We start from the raw sequence: 19,837 nt of genomic DNA, 5'->3' as shown, positions 1-19,837 counted from the left end.
CCTGTATTACGTAGTAAATCCATTCCATACTAACACCACACAGAAATCCCATAGTAACCTCCTAACACGGATGCAGCAGCCTGCAATATTGTTACATAGAAACAAAATCATGTGTATCAAATGTAATTTGATGCAGACTGAAAGAATATTTTTACTTTCCAACTGTGAAACATTTTCATGTGTATTTACTGTGTTTACAGTGGGTCTGTAGGTGTCTGAGGGCCCTGAAGCACACGGTCTACATTTTACATTCTGTCTTTATGTCTTCATTACTCTCATACTGATATAAAGATGATCAGATGGCACTTTTAATCTGAACTGTCTCTTGTCTTGATATTGTTTGTAGTATTGTTACTGTTTGTAAAATCTCAAGATGTAGTGGTGGGGTGGAGGGTCTCTAGTTCTGGACCCTCAGGGTCTTATCTGTGCCTTTTGCAGATGGTGTAGTTTTGTTAGCTTTTTCAATTAAGTAACTAAAGAGATCTCAGATACAAGCAGCTGAAACTCATAGGGTAGTCTGACTCAGCATCTGCAGGTGTCATGAGGTGGGTCTTTCATCTGATTAGGATGCCTCCTGGTTCCGTTCCTTTGAGGGTTTTCTCCCATTTCTTCACTGGGAGGCAGCTCAAGACTTTTCTGTAGGAAAAAGCTGGAGAGAGTCACTCAGGAGAGGGATCTCTTCAATGTCCCTCCTGGACCTGTTAGCTGTTTGATCCAACATTAGACAAGCAAATGAGAATGAAGGAACTGACTTCAGTCAACACCCAAAACAAAACAACAACAAACAGGCTATTTCCAGGGTTAGGATGAATCTAGCACGCAGCAGAATATTCATAAAATATGTTACCACTTTCAAAATAAAAGCTTTTCCTACTCTCTTTATTTATAATTTCATTTACAGTAAGTGTGCGTTTTTATAACAATGTAGAGTACGAATGTCTAATCACTAAAAAAAAGCTTTCCTCTGCTCTGCATTACTGTGAATATGGCTTTGGTCTACAGAGGGTTGGAGAAATCCATCTCTGAGAGACAATAGAGGGAAATATACATTCTTTGTGCTTAAAGCGTGCACCGACAACTGACACTGGAAAACCTCAGCAGCAACTTATCCCTTCAGAAGCCAGGTCTGACGTGTGCAGGATAACCTTCAGACCTCGCATACAAAAACATGTTGTAGATCTAGTTTCTATTAGAAAAGTACTCTTTTAGAAAATGTAGTCACTCTGATTTTTATCATTTTCCCTAGAACAAAAAATAAATTATGTATATTCAAAAGTATGACTAAATAATTAATTTTCTTTGTGAACTAGTAAGTATTAATAACTGTCAGTTTGTTGTTTTTTCTCAAGGGGTCATTGACATTTGCTGATGGTCTTCAGTATCGGGACAGGACTTGGGACTACTGTGATGGTTATGACAGGCGTTTCTACAGCGAGAGGTGTAATGGACTCACGGTGTCAGGTGAAAATCCTTTATTTGCACAGAATACAGGACTTTTTTGATCCAACATGCAAACGCAAACATCACTTAACTTGAAAAGCACTGAAATGTTGAACTCACACAAAAACTTGTAACTGTACCTTTAAAAGTAAACGTACTGTAACATTTTAATTGTTCAAAAAATATGAAATAAGGAAAAACTCTTGTCTAAGTATTGTAAGGGAGATGGATGCACTGATGCAGCTGTGCGTGCTTGCTGCTTGTTGTGTTAAAAATGCAAACAAAAGAACTTTCTCTAATTGGAATGCAGCCCTCTTTATTGCACCTGTGCATGTTGCGAATCCTGACCTTTTACATCAAATAATCTGAATTAAGCTTTTTCTCTTCTTTCGTCTGCACATCTGTTAGTCGTTTAGAGTTTACTTTCCTTTGCATGATTCTCGTTTTTTGTATTTCTGTGACTGATCCAAGTATTTCCAGATCTCAGTCAGTCGATTTGACTAGTTGTATGTCCATAATTATTTCTGTCTTCTTCAGGGTCTTTCTTCTTCTTGCCCATGATGGCTTTTTCTTAATTTGATAAAACATCACTTTAAATTTTCATTATGTTAATTCATTTTTTTACAAGAATGCTTACATTCATTATACCACCTTTCATTTGAATAACTTTTGATAGGCAAAATAAAAGTCTAAATTAATAAATGTAGACACAGTTGACCTGAGATTTTAACGCCCACCCCTTCTGTTTATTCAGGTGACCCTCGGATGACTGACCTACGACCCATTCCTGATGGATGTTACGACTGTGTCGATGGTTTTTGCGACCCCGACACCAGAGTCATCACTTCCTACTCTGGTGAATTCCTTAGGAATGCGGGTGAGTCAGAACTGCAGTTTAATTAAACTGAAGATGATGCAGCTTCATCCACTTAAAGCTGAGGTGCATCATTTGAAAGTTTTAAATTAACATTAAAATGCCTACATTTCCCTATCTGACCTTGTTTGATGACATAAACTAGCCAATTGTCCCTACCCTGCCCTCCACAGCAAAATGAATCATTACATGAGCCTAGCGCATTGACCAATAGAGTAATGTGTCTAAAAGAGGGAGCTGTCAGTCAACAGGATGTGACCCAATTCCCAGCATGCATTATAAGGTGACGCTTGAAGTAACAGGAAGTTAGCCATAGATCAACTAAAATAACAGCTAAGGTCACAGGTTTCTCCACTGCCTTCCACATACAGTAGCATTTTTAGTACAGTAGGGCAAATCATTTTAAAATCTGCTAGAAATGTTCAAATAAACTGCTACCAGAAACAAAATCTCACCATGCAAGTCGATGGCTGTGCAATACTTCTGGTATCTCACTGGATGTTGCTCGCATAATCGTTCCTACATTGGCGGCCCAGGAATAAGGTGGATAGCAGTTAAAAATTGAAAACCTCCCTCCCCTCTCCATGATGATGTCACGCTACGAACCACAGCTTTAATATGCACACATTTTGTATTCTGTAAAGTCAGATCTTCAAAGGCAGGTTCTATTTATTCATTGATTCATCTTCTTACCTGCATCCTTCTGCAAGTCACTCCAGCAGTCACTAAGCAGGAAGCTGGGGGCACAGGTGACCAGGCCATCACAGGACCACACCAAGAGACAGACAACCAGTCCCACACTCACTCACACTTAGTGACAATTTAGTGTCCCTATTCAGTCTAAACATGCCTGTTTTTGATACCTGGAGAAAACCCACGCATGCCTAGAGAGCATGCAAACTCCACAGAAAAGCTGCAATGCAGCCTTCTTCTGGGGGCAGAAGTAGCTCAGATGGATAGAGCAGGTTGTCCAGCAATTGGAAGGTTGTAGAAGAAGAAGAAGAAGAAGAAAATATTTTTTCTATAGCGCCTCTCAAGATAAAAATCACGAGGCGCTTCACAAAAACAAAAAATGTAAAAATAAAAAAAGAATTTATAAAATGGTTAAAAATATATATTTCAAATGAGCAAAAAATAGACAATTGTGATTAAAAAATGTAAAGAAAGAGAGAGAGTGAATAGATAAGAGGGAAATCAGTGGATCCTGAGGAAGGTGGAATAGGTGGGGAGAGCAGAACAAGGAGAGGGTGATGATGGTCACACAAAAGCCAGCTTGAACAGGTGAGTCTTCAGCTGCTTTTTAAAGGAGACCACTGAGTCCTCTGATCTCAGGCTCAGGGGGAGAGAGTTCCAGAGTCTGGGGGTCACAGCAGCAAATGATCTGTCACCTTTGGTCTTTAGCCTGGTGCTGCACAACCAGTAGGCTTTGATCACTGGACCTCAGGGACCTGCTGGGGGTGTAGGGACTAAGAAGATCACCAATGTAAGATGGTGCTTGTCCATGTAAGGCCCCATAGACCAGAACCAGGATCTTGAAATGAACTCTGAAGTTGACTGGCAGCCAATGAAGCAGGAGGAGAGGCGGGGTGATGTGGGTGTGTTTGGAGAAAATTTTTCTGCATTGGCGCTCCATTGGTGCTGTCATTAAAACAGGGAGTAGGGTTCACTGCAGGAACTGATCTGGTTCTGACAGGACATATATTATCCAGAATGGAGAGGCAGTGCTCGTTAAACTGAGAAATTAAGGAATCTGGGTCGTTATCAGAAGAACAGGGTGGATCAAAAGCAGCAGAAAAATTGCTCGCTGTGCTCTCATTAAGAAAACGAGAACTAACCAGACAGCGAGCAGGAGGTGGGGACGCAGAAACTGACAAGTTAAAGAAAATGCAATGGGGGATCAATCCCAGTTCCCAGCAGAGAATGATGCTGTTGTGTCTGATAGGTACAAACACCAGTGTCCTTGGGCAAGACACTTAACTTACATTGCCTGCTGATGGTGGTTAGAAGGACTGGTGGTGCCAGTGCTCTGCAGCCACGCCCTTGTCAGCGCACCCCAGGGCAGCTGTGGCTACATTGTGAATGTGTTGTAAAGCGCCTTCGGAGGGAGGGTTCTAGGACTCTTGAGGGCCCTTCATCAAATACAGGCCTTAACATTTTACCATTTGTTGTTACCAACTGCCCCACCTTGTGGCCAGATCTTAGTGTGCTTATAAAAAAGAAATTCGTCTTCCTGCATTTTCCTTCAAATAACATTTGACCAGATTGTCTCTATCTGTGCGTTAATCACATCCAGGCACTGAGGCCTGTTGTGTTGAGATACTTTAGAATGATTAAAGTCAGAAGTGAATATTGTTTTATTTGAAATTATGTTCACTAACGTTTGTCCAGTGAAGATCCTTTCAGTGATGGATTGGTGTGTGTCAAACCTATTTGTTTGGTGTCTCAATGAATTGTTTCCGAAATAATCATAATCAGCGACAACTGTTCTAGTAACAATGATGCTATAGTGTCCACAGAGTTTTAGGATTTGTATAAAAGATACACTGGCAGATCTGCAAAACAAGCTAGCTCAAAACATTTGTTCATGCCTCTTAAAAAATAAGTGGTTCTCAGGTTTGTATTACAGTTTTTCTCCATTGGTTTGTCTCATTTCTTGAAACAGAAATTACATTCTCATACCTTTAAGATTGTTGAGGGTCTGACCTCATGAGGAAATTACTATGCAGTGATTTTCTCCAAAATGACTGTGCTTAAATTGCTCTGAAAAGCAAATAACCACATCAGCGCCAATAAACTTCATTTCCCATGATGCTTTGCACACGGAAGCATTGGGATGATGTCACCGCCTAATACCAGAAACACGTTCTGCGCATGTGCGGGAGGCCGTGGAGCTTTTCCCGCGAACTAAGACCATAAATCTTCAGCAGAGACAAAGAAACCTCGTTCTTTTGCCCAGGATACCTGGCGGTAAGGACACGCTTGTCGAACGCTCCGACAACTTGAGCACGCGGAAGCTCTAAGTGCCCAAGTTGAGCCACGAAACCGCTACAAAGCCACTCGAACTCCATCAGGACCTGACTGGGAACGAGCGGAGCTCCATCCAGCTCTCAGAGACGCTGTAAGTTGTCAAACTCAGCACAAAAGAAACTTCGTTCTCTTTGTGTCCAGCCCGTGGAGAAACACTCGTGGAGGTAAACAACGGAGAAGGCATCAAACCGACGGATGACGCCAAACTGCGGAGAAACACGGAGAACCGTCAAATCAAAACAGTGAGGGACGCTTCACTGTTCTGGTGATCAGAAAACTCATTTCTCTCTCTCCTTTTCTTCTCCCGTTTCCTCTATAGTCCAGAATAAGCAATAAAACCGCGCTATTGCTTAAAAGTAGCTTCGTGTCTTCCTCTTTCGCTCCCAAAACACGTCCGCCGGGTCATTTTGAATAAATAAACTGCTTATTGATCATTGTTTGGTATCTTTAAATGTTTTCTGCTTGGCCACGTGGTTAAACTAAAAGATATTATTCGTGATTAATCCTTTGTGTTGTTTCATGATCCTTTGAAATGTTTTGAGTGATTTAAGGTTAAATTACTGATGATTCTAAGTGCCTTGGAAGTTAAAGTGCAAGTTGCTGTAACCGGATTACAGGATACAATAAGATAATTAAAAGAAAAAATAAACAAATGGGCCAATAATTAGGTTCGGGGAGAATTGGAGGTTGTTTAAGAATGACTGGAGTCACGGGTATAGCATGAAACGGTTTATATACTAAATTTTAATAATAATGGGAAATATAACACATAAAGATAACACACAAAAACAGATGAAAACAATCGACAATAGTAAAATGGTCGGTATGAGATTTGATCATATGAGTCACAAGTCAGCCGGCGTCAAGTCAAATCCCCACGCTTGGGGTGAAAGTCAGAGTCCGGTGGTGCGATTTTTTCCTACCACACCGTTGAGATTGTTCACTGAAGAGAGCAGTCTGCTCTTCAGTTACTTGAGATGTCCTGGTTCGTTCAGTGGTTAAGGCTCGCCATCTCCCTCGTCAGGAAGAAATCCAGTTCTCGTTCCAAGTGAGTGATCATAGGAGTCGGGATCAAACCCAAGGAAAAAAAAAAAACCCAGCCTGTAAACAACAGGACTGTTAGCGAGTTGGCATCGACCCTTCTCGTCACATCACAGCATAAAGTCTTACAGACTTAAACAAATGCTTCACTCTATTGGCATAGCCAATCATGTTTGGGTTCACAGTTCAACTAACATAACATCAATTTGATTGTCTATTAAAATAATTCTCAGTAGCTCTGGAAATATAATTACATATGACAACAATTGTTCAGCTCAATAGGCTCAGTTAGATTCTATTACTCTACACTATTCAACAAGAAATACATTCATGACAACAAGGATACATTTAGTTGTGTTTCTATACAGCATTGTGACACCTTGTATATCTGTAACACAATAAATAAATAAATAAATAAATAAATAAATAAATAAAATGTTCTATAACAAAATTCAACAAAATATAAATTCTGGTCCTTTGGTCCACCTTTGTAAAATAATTCCTCCCTAATCAGTTAGCTTTTATTTATTTTTATTTATCTATTTTTTTTTATTATTAAATGTTTGGTTAAGGGACGCATTGCTAATTCTATGGCGTTAGCTATAACGCCCCTGAGGACTTTGTACATCTAGGCCGTACCACCGTTAACTGGCGGTTTGAGCCGTTAACTCCTGGGAATCCCATATGCCCTACCGCCGTTAACTGGCGGTTTGAGCCGTTAACTCCTATATGCCCTACCACCGTTAACTGGTAGTTTGAGATGTTAACTCCTGGGATCTAACGTCTAGCAGCCCACTGCTGTCACCTCGGTTGCTGTAATTAGCTTTTTGAATTTAATAATTTACTGAATTTAATCTCATTCACTCACCAACGCGCTCCAACGGTTCCCTCCTACAGAGGATTGGTTCACTCTGTCGTCTCCACACAAATCTATAAGAATGGAATTAATTTGATAAGCTATTTAAGTTTCCTTTTTTTTTTAAGTTGCATCGTTAGCTTTTTCTCTTCTTTTTTCTTTACTCACCGCGTTGGTTCCAAGTTCCTAGCTCTTATTAGAAGGAGTCAAGTCCGCCTCTCCCTCTATCTATGCGGCACCCAAATCAGGGTTCTTCACGGCCTCGACCGTTGTTTTTTTTTCTCTCTCTCTCTCTCTCTAACCGCTCAGTCTTTGCTTTCTGTATCTGCGTGCTGCACAGCCGTTTGTCTCTCTCGCTCAGCTGCGTCGCACGGTTTTATTTCGCGGAGGCGGGACTTATTTCTCTCAGCCAATGAAATTTCAGATTCCCACCTGGACCAATAGTATACAGCTTTCCTCTTCTGTTTCTGTTAGTGATGTTCAAGATTCTTGTTTTAACCGATGTTTAATATTAAACTCGTTATTTTAGTTATTCACCCTTCCAATAATTCATTATGAAATTATCTATTAGTTAATTAGATATCTATTAATTAGTATTGTTAATTTCCTTAATTTATATTTTATATTTTATCTAAATTGAGGATGGATCATATTAGTAAGCCAATTAGTTAATACCTCATTAAGGTTCTAGCTTCTGGGTTACATCCTCCCCCATTAAATATCATGCACGTCCCTGTGCATTGTTTCTACGGGGTACACAACTTCTTGAGTAAGAGAGTCAATAAAAGCTTTATTAAGTCCTTGGAAAAGGGACCTAACTACGGTCACTAGTGGATTGCCCAATTGAGAGTAAGTTAGTCTTTGAGGAGGCTGACTACTTCGTTCAGATCTCCTGACATACATCTCTGGTTGCACAGTATCATGCTCATCCGTTTCGGTTTGATTCTCAACTGAGACAGGACGAAGTGAGCTCTCTGTTTCCGACAGAGCTGATGAGCTATTCTCTAAGACTTTGGTCTTTTCAGATGTATGTGTCTGATCGTGTATGATGGGTTCAAAACTTACATCACGTTGCTGCGACTTTAGGACACCATCCAATTGAGGTAGGTTTGTGTTAGTTTCATCCCCCGTTTCTACGTCAGGTAAGTATACTTCGTTTTTTTTCGTTTTTTCAGGTAAGTATGTTGCTGCTCCTTTCACTCTTTCAGGTAAGAATGTCGCAGTTTCACTCATTCTGTCAGGTAAGAATGTTTCGGTGTTGATGCCTTTGTCAAGTAAGGACAATTCAGCATTTTCATTACCAGCTAAGGTTGGTTCCTTGCGATCCCCTGTGTGTAAGGATAGTGTGTTTTGTTGTTGAATATTATTTACCGGTCCTGAATCTGCTATGAGTTCCCTATTTGGCAAGGTGACCGCTATTTGATAGGATGGTCGGTTTAGCACTTGTGGAAGATCAGAGTAATAAAACTCATCTACCTCTTCGTCAAGTGGCTCATCTGGGTCAGGTTCTAAGGCTGAACTCTGTCTTGTATTGGGTCTGCTAGGTTTCGTAACGCGTTCTGTTTCATTTTCTAATGAAGAGAGAAAACCACAAGGCAGTAAAAGATCTCTGTGGAGTGTTCTGTTGGGTCCTTCTCCGTTCTCTGGTTTTACAGTGTATACTGGCAAGTTTTCCATCTGTTTGAGAACTATATACACTGTTTGCTCCCATTTGTCTGCTAATTTATGCTTTTCTCTTAAGCGAAGATTTCGGACTAAAACACGATCTCCCACACCTAGTGTGGACTCACGAATGTTTCTGTCGAACCGTTCTTTGTTCTTCCTCGCTGTTTTTTGAGAGTTTTTTATGACAATGTCATAACTCTGTTCCAGATGACTCTTCAGTTCTTTAACATACTGAGAATGAGTTATAGAGGGCTTGTTCAAATGCGGTAACCCAAAGGCAATATCTATAGGCAACCGAGGCTGCCTGCCGAACATTAGCTCGTAGGGAGAGTATCCCGTCACGTCATTTTTTGTACAATTGTACGAGTGAGTAAGTGGTTTTACAAAATCGCGCCAGTGATGTTTCTCAGTGGCTTGTAAAGTTCCCAACATGCTGAGTAATGTACGATTGTACCGTTCAACGGGGTTGCCACGAGGGTGATAAGGGCTCGTTCTGACTTTACGGATACCAAGTAAAGAACAAAGTTCCTTGATTGTACGTGATTCGAAATCCCGTCCCTGATCACTATGAAGACGCTCAGGAAACCCGTAGTGGACTAAAAAATGTTCCCACAGGTTCTTCGCGACGGTGGTGGCTTTCTGATCTTTGGTTGGGATGGACACTGCATACTTTGTAAAATGGTCTGTAATCACTAAGACATCTTTAGTGTTCTTACTGTCTGGTTCTATGGAGAGAAAATCCATGCAAACTAACTCCATAGGTCTGGTGGTGGTAATACTCACCATTGGAGCAGCTTTGTCAGGGAGGGCCTTCCGACGGATACATCTTTCGCAAGTTTTAACTTTGATTTCGATATCACTAGCCATTCTTGGCCAGTAAAAACGGGACCGAATGAGATCTGTCGTACGTTCAACCCCAAGATGCCCCATATCATCATGTAGGCTTTGCATGACTGTTGAACGTAATGAATCAGGCAAGACTAACTGCAATGATGTCTCTGGTCCTAATTGGCGTCTCCGGTACAGTAAATCATTTTGAAACTCAAACCGTTTCCACTCTCTCAAAAGGTTAAGAACCACCGGGGGTTCTGCAATAGTATCAGTTGGCGGTTTATTGTCAGTCATAAGCAGCTGAATGACTCGGCCAATGGTTGGATCTTTCCTCTGCAAGGAGACAAGGTCAGCATGGTTATACTTGGGCACAGCAAAGAAACTGTCACTATTGTCTTCCAACTGGAATAGGTCTGGAATGGCCGCTGCAGACATGGCAAGTGACTGAACTAAACCACAAGGAGAATCAGTCTCATCCAAGACCATGTGCTTTTGGCATGTTGCCTTCACTGCTTCGGCTTGAAGTTGAAGCTCGACTTCTTTGACAGAGGATAAAAGATGAGATCGGAACTCATCTAGTCGTTGGCATTCCTCAGTGAATTTTGAGTTGTCTTCAGGTTTATCATGCAGCCTCCTAGACAGGCCATCCGCGTCAACGTTCTGTGTACCTGCACGGTATCTGATGTCAAAATTATAGGTGGACAACGCAGCTAGCCAACGATAGCTCGTTGCATCGAGTTTTGCCGTTGTTAAGAGGTAAGTTAACGGATTATTATCAGTAATGACAGTGAATGTGTTCCCATACAAATAGTCATGAAACTTATCTGTTAGGGCCCACTTTAAGGCTAGAAACTCCAACTTGTGCGCAGGGTACCTAGTTTCACTAGAGCTTAAACCGCGACTTGCATAAGCGATTACCTGTGTGACACCGTTTTGCACTTGGTATAGCGCTGCACCGAGTCCGGTCGTACTAGCATCTGTGCGTACTAGATATGGGAGTTTTGCGTCAGCGTAGCCAAGAACTGGCGAAGTGGTAAGTTTTTCAATAATAGTTTGAAAGGACTTCTCACAGTCTTGGCTCCAACGATTCCCAAAGGGTTCTTTGGGGTTCAAGTACTTTGATCTACATGGTGGTGTTTTAAAGTTTTTCCGTTTGGGTGGATAACCAGCCGTGAGAGATGTTAGTGGCTTGACAATATTTGAGTAATCTTTAACGAAGCGTCGGTAATAACCGGTAAATCCTAAGAAAGATTGGAGTTCCTTCAAAGTCTGAGGCTTCGGCCATGTTTTGAGTGCTTCCACCTTATCTGGATCGGTTTTTATGCCATCTCGAGATACTATATGTCCAAGATAACGCACAGATGTCTGGAAAAAACGACACTTATCTGGTGATAGCTTGAGTCCGTATTCTCTAAGCCGTTCAAGAACGTGAGAAAGTCTGGTTTCGTGTTCTTCCAAGGAGTTGGAAAAGACGATCAAGTCGTCTAGGAAAACTAACACTTCCTTCAGATTAATGTCCTTCATACACTTTTCCATAACCCGTTGGAAAGTGCTTGGAGCATTTGTTATTCCTTGTGGCATACGGTTAAATTCATAAAACCCAAACGGGCAAACAAAAGCAGTTTTAGGTTTATCCTTTTCACACATCTCTATTTGATAGTAACCTGACTTGAGGTCCATCACAGAAAACCACTGTGATCCAGCGAGAGCAGAAAAGGACTCCTCCAAGTTAGGCAGGGCATATGCGTCGCGAATGGTTTGCAGATTAAGCTTTCTATAGTCTATACATAGACGTACCTCACCATTCTTTTTCCGAACTACCACTATTGGTGAGGCAAATGGAGACTCCGACTCTCTTATTATACCGGTTTCCAAGAGGGCTTCCAAATGTTTTCTCACGGCTTCATAATCATGTGGATGGATCGGCCGAGATTTCTGTTTGAATGGGGTCTCGTCTTTTAAGTTGATGTGATGTCTTATCTGTTGTGTATGACCAAAATCAAGATCGTGGTGCGAAAACACATCGGAGTAAGTGTTAAGTTTGTTGGTGATCCTCCCTTTCCATTCTTCGGACAAGGGCGAAGTACCGAAGTCAAAACTGAGAGGAGGGTTTGAAGGTGAAGTCTGTTGCTGCGAACTACACGCCGCAAGTACTTTCTGATCACTTTTGTCAGGTTCTGGATATGGCATAACACGATCGGCTTTAACTAACTCAGCGATCACACAGTTAGTGGGTAATGTGATGTCATGGTTAGTTTCGTTTCTTAGTACAACAGGTACTTTGTATGGACCATGTGAAGGTAAGGAAATGAGGCAACAGTCTACAATTATACCCCCTGGTAGAGAACCATTGGTGGGTTGTTCAATGAGTGCATAAGGCTCATGCTTGTTTTGGCTGGGTTGCATAAACCCTTCTAGTAACAGTTTTTTATTTGCAGGGAGAACTTCTTGGGTTCTCCCTCGAAGCTTCACCACACCAACTCGTCCATATTTGCTTTGTTTTTTTCTGACTGCTAAGGCTTTTAGCACGTGTTGGTACCCATAAGAGAGTGCCTTGGAATCAGGTAAGTTATTGGCAGACAATTGCTCATACAAAGGATCGAGTGTGTTTGTGCCAATGAGTAGTGGTGTATCAGAGTTTGAGCTTATATCCGGAACCACTAACGCAAGGGTAGGTAACTCAAGTCCAGACTGATCGAGCTCTTTTGGAAATGTGACACTTATCTCTATGTATCCTAAATAAGGAACTGCTTGACCGTTTGCACCCTCGACTTCTAACAGATTACTGATGGGTTTAATTGAGAGGTCAGGTAAGTGTTCTTGGTAAAAAGAATTGGCAATGGTGGTTACCTGGGACCCTGAATCCAGTAAACAATTACATTCAACACTGTTAACTGAGACTGTAGCTGTGCATCGCCCACCCACTAATCTTTTGGGAAGTTTTGGCACTGAATGAGCATGAACTGGCTTGCAAAAAAGTCTCTCTGTCCTTTCCTTAGAGGGACTTGGTTCTACTTTAGCACCTATCTGTCCCACGATAGGAGCTTCTACCGGTTTAAAGGAGGAGACTGAGCAATTGGCTTTGACATCTCCCACTCGCGCTGCTTCTGTCTAAGAGCAAGTCTTTTAGTTGCAACTAGTGCTGGATTTGGCTCGTTGCTACAGCTAGAAGCTATGTGCCCATCTTCTCCGCACTTAAAACAGTATCCAGGCTTTGGTCTGGGCACCACTGCTGTTATCTGCTGAATCTGTTTGGGCTCATCTGGAATTTTAGTCCCCACACGGGGTTTTGACTCTTTTTGAGTTTTCTTTGCCTTTTTATCTGTGTTGTTAACCTTAAGCTGTGCAATTTGGCTCCTGAGCTCAGCGATTTGTTTGCGTAAGTCATCACAGTTATCATCTATTTCCAGTTCACAAGTGTTTTTACTCTGAGAGCATGTTGTTTGCACATTTGAATACACTCTAGTTCGTTGTGCCCCTAAGTGTTGTTTCATGCGTGCTGCTTTAGTAGCCTGTTTGTCTTCTTCAGTGCGCAGTTTGAGGAGAAGTGCTGTAAAATGAGGCGGGTTGTCTTTCTTTTGTTCGAGTTGCAGGTTTGAAATCAGCGAGCTGTCCCAACAGCCTCTGCAAAACTGCTTGAGCAGCTGCTGGTCGGCGTCACTGGAGGAAATTCCATTCCTCTGAATAACTAGGTTTAACAAGGTGTATAACCTCTGAAAGTAATCGGAAGGTTTTTCACCACTGTCCTGGTTTGTGTTTAAGAAGCGAGCAAAGAGCTCGTCGCCGTCTTCGACAGCTGCGTAAGCTGAATCGAGATGTTCAAGGTACGTTTCCGGGTCGGATTTTGGACTAAGAGCTTTAACGATGCTCGCTGCTGGGGCTGACAGACTCTCCACGATTCTTCGTACAATTTGGGACTTGGTGAGTGAAGGATCATTTATGCATAACACTACACTACTACGCCAAGTATCATAGTCAGTTTCAAAAGAAGGGTGTGGAACTCGCCCTGAGAACGGTTTTAGTCTGTATTGTGAAGTAGGCGGAGGGATAACCTCACTGCTTTTAACAATGTGTTCCACAATAACTCGCTGAACCTCAGGTGTGTTTAAAAGATTTGGTGGAATGCAAGGGTTTTGTTTTCCAGTCTCTGTAGGTGGACAATTGTCCTTTGAGTTGTTCATATAGTTAACTTCTGGTGTTAAAGGCAGGGAATATGTAACTTGGTCACTATGGAGCATTGGCTCTGGTTCAGTGACTGGTTCAGATGCATGGGTATCCCTTCCTAAAGATTCCCCAATTTTTGCCAGTTCCTCCATTAGAAGGTCTTTAAATGATTGATTGCTACGCGCAGCTATGTCCCTGAGCTCTGACAGATAGGCATCAGTGGCAGATGTGCTAGTTTCTAGACTGTACGCGCTGGCTAGGTCTTGAATATGGAAGAAAACATCTGGGTTCCTAGTACAAGGTTTGTCATAGGGTAAACATTGTTTCTTTAATTCCTTAACAGTGGCTTCATGTTGAAACTCCACAATAATCTGATCACAGTTTGGTAACTTAATGCGCCTGTTAACTGGTCCGAATCCTTCCATAAACCCAAAGACTTCGTTATCAAGGTCTGTATCAGTTAACCCACTGATTAAAACAGCATTTGAAACTTTGACCTTTTCTGTTTTCACAACTTCCATTTTAAAACACTCAAAAGTACCAATAATGCCAAAATGGCAAACCACTGTGACCTCCAGGCACTCTTATGATGTCAGTCAATGGTTAGCTAAGGTAACAACTCTACAATTCTCCTGGCTGGCTCGCCAAGTTTTATGTAACCGGATTACAGGATACAATAAGATAATTAAAAGAAAAAATAAACAAATGGGCCAATAATTAGGTTCGGGGAGAATTGGAGGTTGTTTAAGAATGACTGGAGTCACGGGTATAGCATGAAACGGTTTATATACTAAATTTTAATAATAATGGGAAATATAACACATAAAGATAACACACAAAAACAGATGAAAACAATCGACAATAGTAAAATGGTCGGTATGAGATTTGATCATATGAGTCACAAGTCAGCCGGCGTCAAGTCAAATCCCCACGCTTGGGGTGAAAGTCAGAGTCCGGTGGTGCGATTTTTTCCTACCACACCGTTGAGATTGTTCACTGAAGAGAGCAGTCTGCTCTTCAGTTACTTGAGATGTCCTGGTTCGTTCAGTGGTTAAGGCTCGCCATCTCCCTCGTCAGGAAGAAATCCAGTTCTCGTTCCAAGTGAGTGATCATAGGAGTCGGGATCAAACCCAAGGAAAAAAAAAAAACCCAGCCTGTAAACAACAGGACTGTTAGCGAGTTGGCATCGACCCTTCTCGTCACATCACAGCATAAAGTCTTACAGACTTAAACAAATGCTTCACTCTATTGGCATAGCCAATCATGTTTGGGTTCACAGTTCAACTAACATAACATCAATTTGATTGTCTATTAAAATAATTCTCAGTAGCTCTGGAAATATAATTACATATGACAACAATTGTTCAGCTCAATAGGCTCAGTTAGATTCTATTACTCTACACTATTCAACAAGAAATACATTCATGACAACAAGGATACATTTAGTTGTGTTTCTATACAGCATTGTGACACCTTGTATATCTGTAACACAATAAATAAATAAATAAATAAATAAATAAATAAATAAAATGTTCTATAACAAAATTCAACAAAATATAAATTCTGGTCCTTTGGTCCACCTTTGTAAAATAATTCCTCCCTAATCAGTTAGCTTTTATTTATTTTTATTTATCTATTTTTTTTTATTATTAAATGTTTGGTTAAGGGACGCATTGCTAATTCTATGGCGTTAGCTATAACGCCCCTGAGGACTTTGTACATCTAGGCCGTACCACCGTTAACTGGCGGTTTGAGCCGTTAACTCCTGGGAATCCCATATGCCCTACCGCCGTTAACTGGCGGTTTGAGCCGTTAACTCCTATATGCCCTACCACCGTTAACTGGTAGTTTGAGATGTTAACTCCTGGGATCTAACGTCTAGCAGCCCACTGCTGTCACCTCGGTTGCTGTAATTAGCTTTTTGAATTTAATAATTTACTGAATTTAATCTCATTCACTCACCAACGCGCTCCAACGGTTCCCTCCTACAGAGGATTGGTTCACTCTGTCGTCTCCACACAAATCTATAAGAATGGAATTAATTTGATAAGCTATTTAAGTTTCCTTTTTTTTTTAAGTTGCATCGTTAGCTTTTTCTCTTCTTTTTTCTTTACTCACCGCGTTGGTTCCAAGTTCCTAGCTCTTATTAGAAGGAGTCAAGTCCGCCTCTCCCTCTATCTATGCGGCACCCAAATCAGGGTTCTTCACGGCCTCGACCGTTGTTTTTTTTTCTCTCTCTCTCTCTCTCTAACCGCTCAGTCTTTGCTTTCTGTATCTGCGTGCTGCACAGCCGTTTGTCTCTCTCGCTCAGCTGCGTCGCACGGTTTTATTTCGCGGAGGCGGGACTTATTTCTCTCAGCCAATGAAATTTCAGATTCCCACCTGGACCAATAGTATACAGCTTTCCTCTTCTGTTTCTGTTAGTGATGTTCAAGATTCTTGTTTTAACCGATGTTTAATATTAAACTCGTTATTTTAGTTATTCACCCTTCCAATAATTCATTATGAAATTATCTATTAGTTAATTAGATATCTATTAATTAGTATTGTTAATTTCCTTAATTTATATTTTATATTTTATCTAAATTGAGGATGGATCATATTAGTAAGCCAATTAGTTAATACCTCATTAAGGTTCTAGCTTCTGGGTTACATCGCCACTCACACTTCAGCCAGACAAAGGGGTCAGCCATCTTGCATACAGACTCCATTTTAGAAACACACACACATACATACACACAAAACACCTTGAACATTATTTTGAATATACATCCTTTTATTATATCACATGGTTATTATTCATCTATGCCACTGTTTATTCATTTGACAAATTGTTAATTAAACGTTATAAAATTCAGATTTTCGTCTCCAGTAGCTTTGTTGTGTCGAAGAGAAGTCTCTGCTCCAAGGATTCTACGAACTTCAAGAAAGACTGATAAGAGTTTTGGATTCAATTTTTCCCCGGTTAAAGGGGAATGGTGCCCCGTATATCTAATAATATCTTAATTAATTAATAAATCAGTAAATATTCCCATATTTACAGAATTTATTGAAGAATCCAAAAGTAAGTTAAAGCTTATGAATTGTTCGCTCCTAATAACCCCAACAAGATCATTTGGCAAAACACTCTTACAGTTTAGCACAACACTATAGCTCACCTGCAAAAGCTCATATCTCTTCCAAAACGGTTCACTCAGGCTTCAATCTAAATCCCTTTCTCATTTAAACAGTCAGTGTCTCCAAAATGGCAAAAATCCTTCTCAATAGCTTTGGCTCATTTCTCGACACAGATCGGACATTCTCATCATTCTTGGTGCTTTTGTCAAAATAAACCTGGATAGTTGATCACAACAACATGGTTTACCTGCAAAAGCTCATATCACTCCTAAAACAGTTCACTCATGTGTCAAAACTACATTTCTTTCTAATCTGAATAGTCAGTGCCCCCAAAATGCATCATCCCTTTGGCATTGTGTGAGTACTGCCATACAAATGTTTAGATGTTTTGTCACTATGGCAGAGGACCAACAATATACAACCAAAAAGAGTAGCCTCCAAGGTTTGACATCACAGATTGGACTCACACTACCAAGGAAATTATAACCATTTTTTTATTCACACGCAAAGAAAGTTTCATACATAAGTAAAAAGAAAATGTACATTACAGTAATATGGTAAATTGTATGAACACAAAATCAAAAACAAGGACGTATTCAGTGGTCGCTGTACTCATTCTCCCTCTCTTGTCCATTGTCTTCACCCTCCTGATTATTTACACGCTGTTGTCTGTCTGGCCACATATTCTTGTCCACATCACAGCGGATACTTCCCCTTGTCCGTTTGCTTGGCCTTGTCTATCCATGTTCAGAGATCGGACTGGCGCTGGTCAAGCTCTATACATCTGTGTTGGGCAGCACACGATCATGGAAAACACCTGTGTGTGACACTCCCCGTTCGTTAGTTTAGTTTCACCTGACTGTCAATGACTGTCATCAATGTATCAAATATTCAAAGAAATTCATATATGGTATTCATGGTATTATGTTCTTGACCAATTCTGACAATTGAGCTGACAGTTGTGCATGCGAGTACTTATACAATGAAATCATGCTGACATGTTTTGGAGAGAATGATCATTAGACTGAGAATCAACTAATCAGTTTAGATCTACAAGATCTATTCATCTGGAAAATGTGCTAAATGTGGGCTAACTGTATAACTGTAGGCTACATGTACTTAATCGTTTGCAAAGATGCACTGAGACAATTGAGACATGTACTAAGGCATTAGCCATTTGATAAAATGAATGAGAAATGCCATTCTGTTGTGAACATTTGCCAAGAGGTTTGGAGGTTTGTCCATGTTATTTTGAGAATGTAATTTCTGTTTCAAGAAATGAGCCAAACCAATGGAGAAAAACTGTAAAACCTTAACCAGCGACATGACTTGGTCCAAAACCAATGATTGGCCATCCAATTGTCTATGTCTCTAAACTGCCGCGCTTTCTTGTGTCCTACATTCATTACTCATGCTCATATTTGGCAACACTGGTGTGAGAGGTTCTCTGCTCAATAATATCATAGGAGGAGAAACAGCCGGCTGCTACCACTTCAACTTTAGGACAAACTACCAGAGTCCCAAAAATAAAAACACCATTTGAAGTCACGGAAAGCAAAGATAGGATGATAGTTGACAGGGCAGGTGAGACTTCTGTGACCGTGTTTATGTTTAAAGGGGAATTAGCCAGTTTGGGCTTGCTTTTAGCACCCCCTAGTATCCACTTAGAGATTTGAAGCCAAAACCTATCTCCTCGCTGTGCGTTTGTCTTTTTAACGCCTTAATCTAACAGCTGAAACGTCTCCCAGCTTTCATTAGTGTAGTATACTGAGAGCATTATTACCCCGGTCTGACAGGGGGAGCTGTCACCTCGGAAGTGTTTAGTTGGTTGCCGGGGTTCTCCAGAGCAACAGCGGTTTAGACATGTGGATGCTGATGAAACGATGCATTAAAAGCTCGAAAGTTCTATTCAATCATGTGTGGAGCTGCTTATTTGAAAGTCAAGTTATCACATATTGGCGACGAGGATAGTGGATGGCGGCGCTGTGTACCTGATTCCAGATGGATGACGAGTAAACTGGAGGGAAGGTGAACAAAAATGAGTGCTATGTTAGGAACACTGTCAGCCTTTGATGTGAAGGAGCAGACCTGGGAAGAATACTGCGAGATTCTCGATCAATTCTTTGAAGCGAACAAGATCGGGGATGAGGAGAAGCAGAGGGCTATCCTTATTAGCGTGGTGGGACCAGCCACATGTAAGCTAATGAGGAACTTGGTGAGTCCAGCTAAACCCAGCTCCAAAACATACAGTGATTTGGTGGCAGTGATGAAACAGCACTTCAATCCTAAACCCAGCGAGATTGTCCAAAGATACAAATTTGACTCTCGGTTCCGCTAGCCTACAGAAACCATCAGCGCATTTGTGGCCGAGTTGAGACGGCTAGCACAGGATTGCAATTTTGGTACGACGTTGGAACAAATGTTTAGACATTGGCTGGTTTGCGGGATTAATGAAGATAGGATACAAAGACGTCTGTTGTCGGAGACCAACCTCACGTTCGAGAACGCGTATCAGATTGCTGTGGCTGCGGAGGCCGCAAACAGAGACATTCATGGCCTGCAGAAGCCGGCGGCGTGTAATAGCGTGGTGTCGGAGGACAAAGAAAAGAGCAGAGAGTGGAAAAGTGGAGTAAAAGAGTGCTACCGATGCAACGGTAAAAACCATAGAGCCACGGGATGCAGGTTTAAAGACGTTAAATGCCACATTTGTGGAAAAGAGGGACATATTGCTAGAGCATGTTGGTCCAAAAGAAAGAATAAGGAGGACATGCAAACCACAGCAAAGACGGCACACCAGGCGGGACACCACACGTTTGTACAAG

At 41.2% G+C, this 19,837-nt stretch overlaps 1 protein-coding gene across 2 annotated transcripts in view; it reads left to right on the top strand.

Annotated features, from left to right (window-relative positions):
* The window catches only part of morn5 (MORN repeat containing 5), a 32,664-nt gene that overhangs the window by 1,756 nt on the left and 11,071 nt on the right, over positions 1 to 19,837 (top strand). The window contains exons 3-5 of one of the 2 annotated variants that reach the window (XM_070552294.1): positions 1,350 to 1,461; positions 2,195 to 2,317; positions 5,483 to 6,442. In XM_070552294.1, the coding sequence (XP_070408395.1) occupies positions 1,350 to 1,461; positions 2,195 to 2,317; positions 5,483 to 5,610 (363 nt within the window). In that variant the 3' untranslated portion in view covers positions 5,611 to 6,442. Of the gene's footprint in view, positions 1 to 1,349; positions 1,462 to 2,194; positions 2,318 to 5,482; positions 6,443 to 19,837 lie in introns of those variants that run through there. The other variant, XM_070552295.1, reaches the window with a different exon arrangement.

The sequence above is a fragment of the Nothobranchius furzeri genome, chromosome 6 (genome assembly GCF_043380555.1).
Source record: "Nothobranchius furzeri strain GRZ-AD chromosome 6, NfurGRZ-RIMD1, whole genome shotgun sequence".
NCBI classification, from domain to species: Eukaryota; Metazoa; Chordata; class Actinopteri; order Cyprinodontiformes; family Nothobranchiidae; genus Nothobranchius; species Nothobranchius furzeri.
The sequence above is the reverse complement of the archived record's forward strand: the minus strand, read 5'-3'. Positions and strand labels throughout refer to the sequence as shown.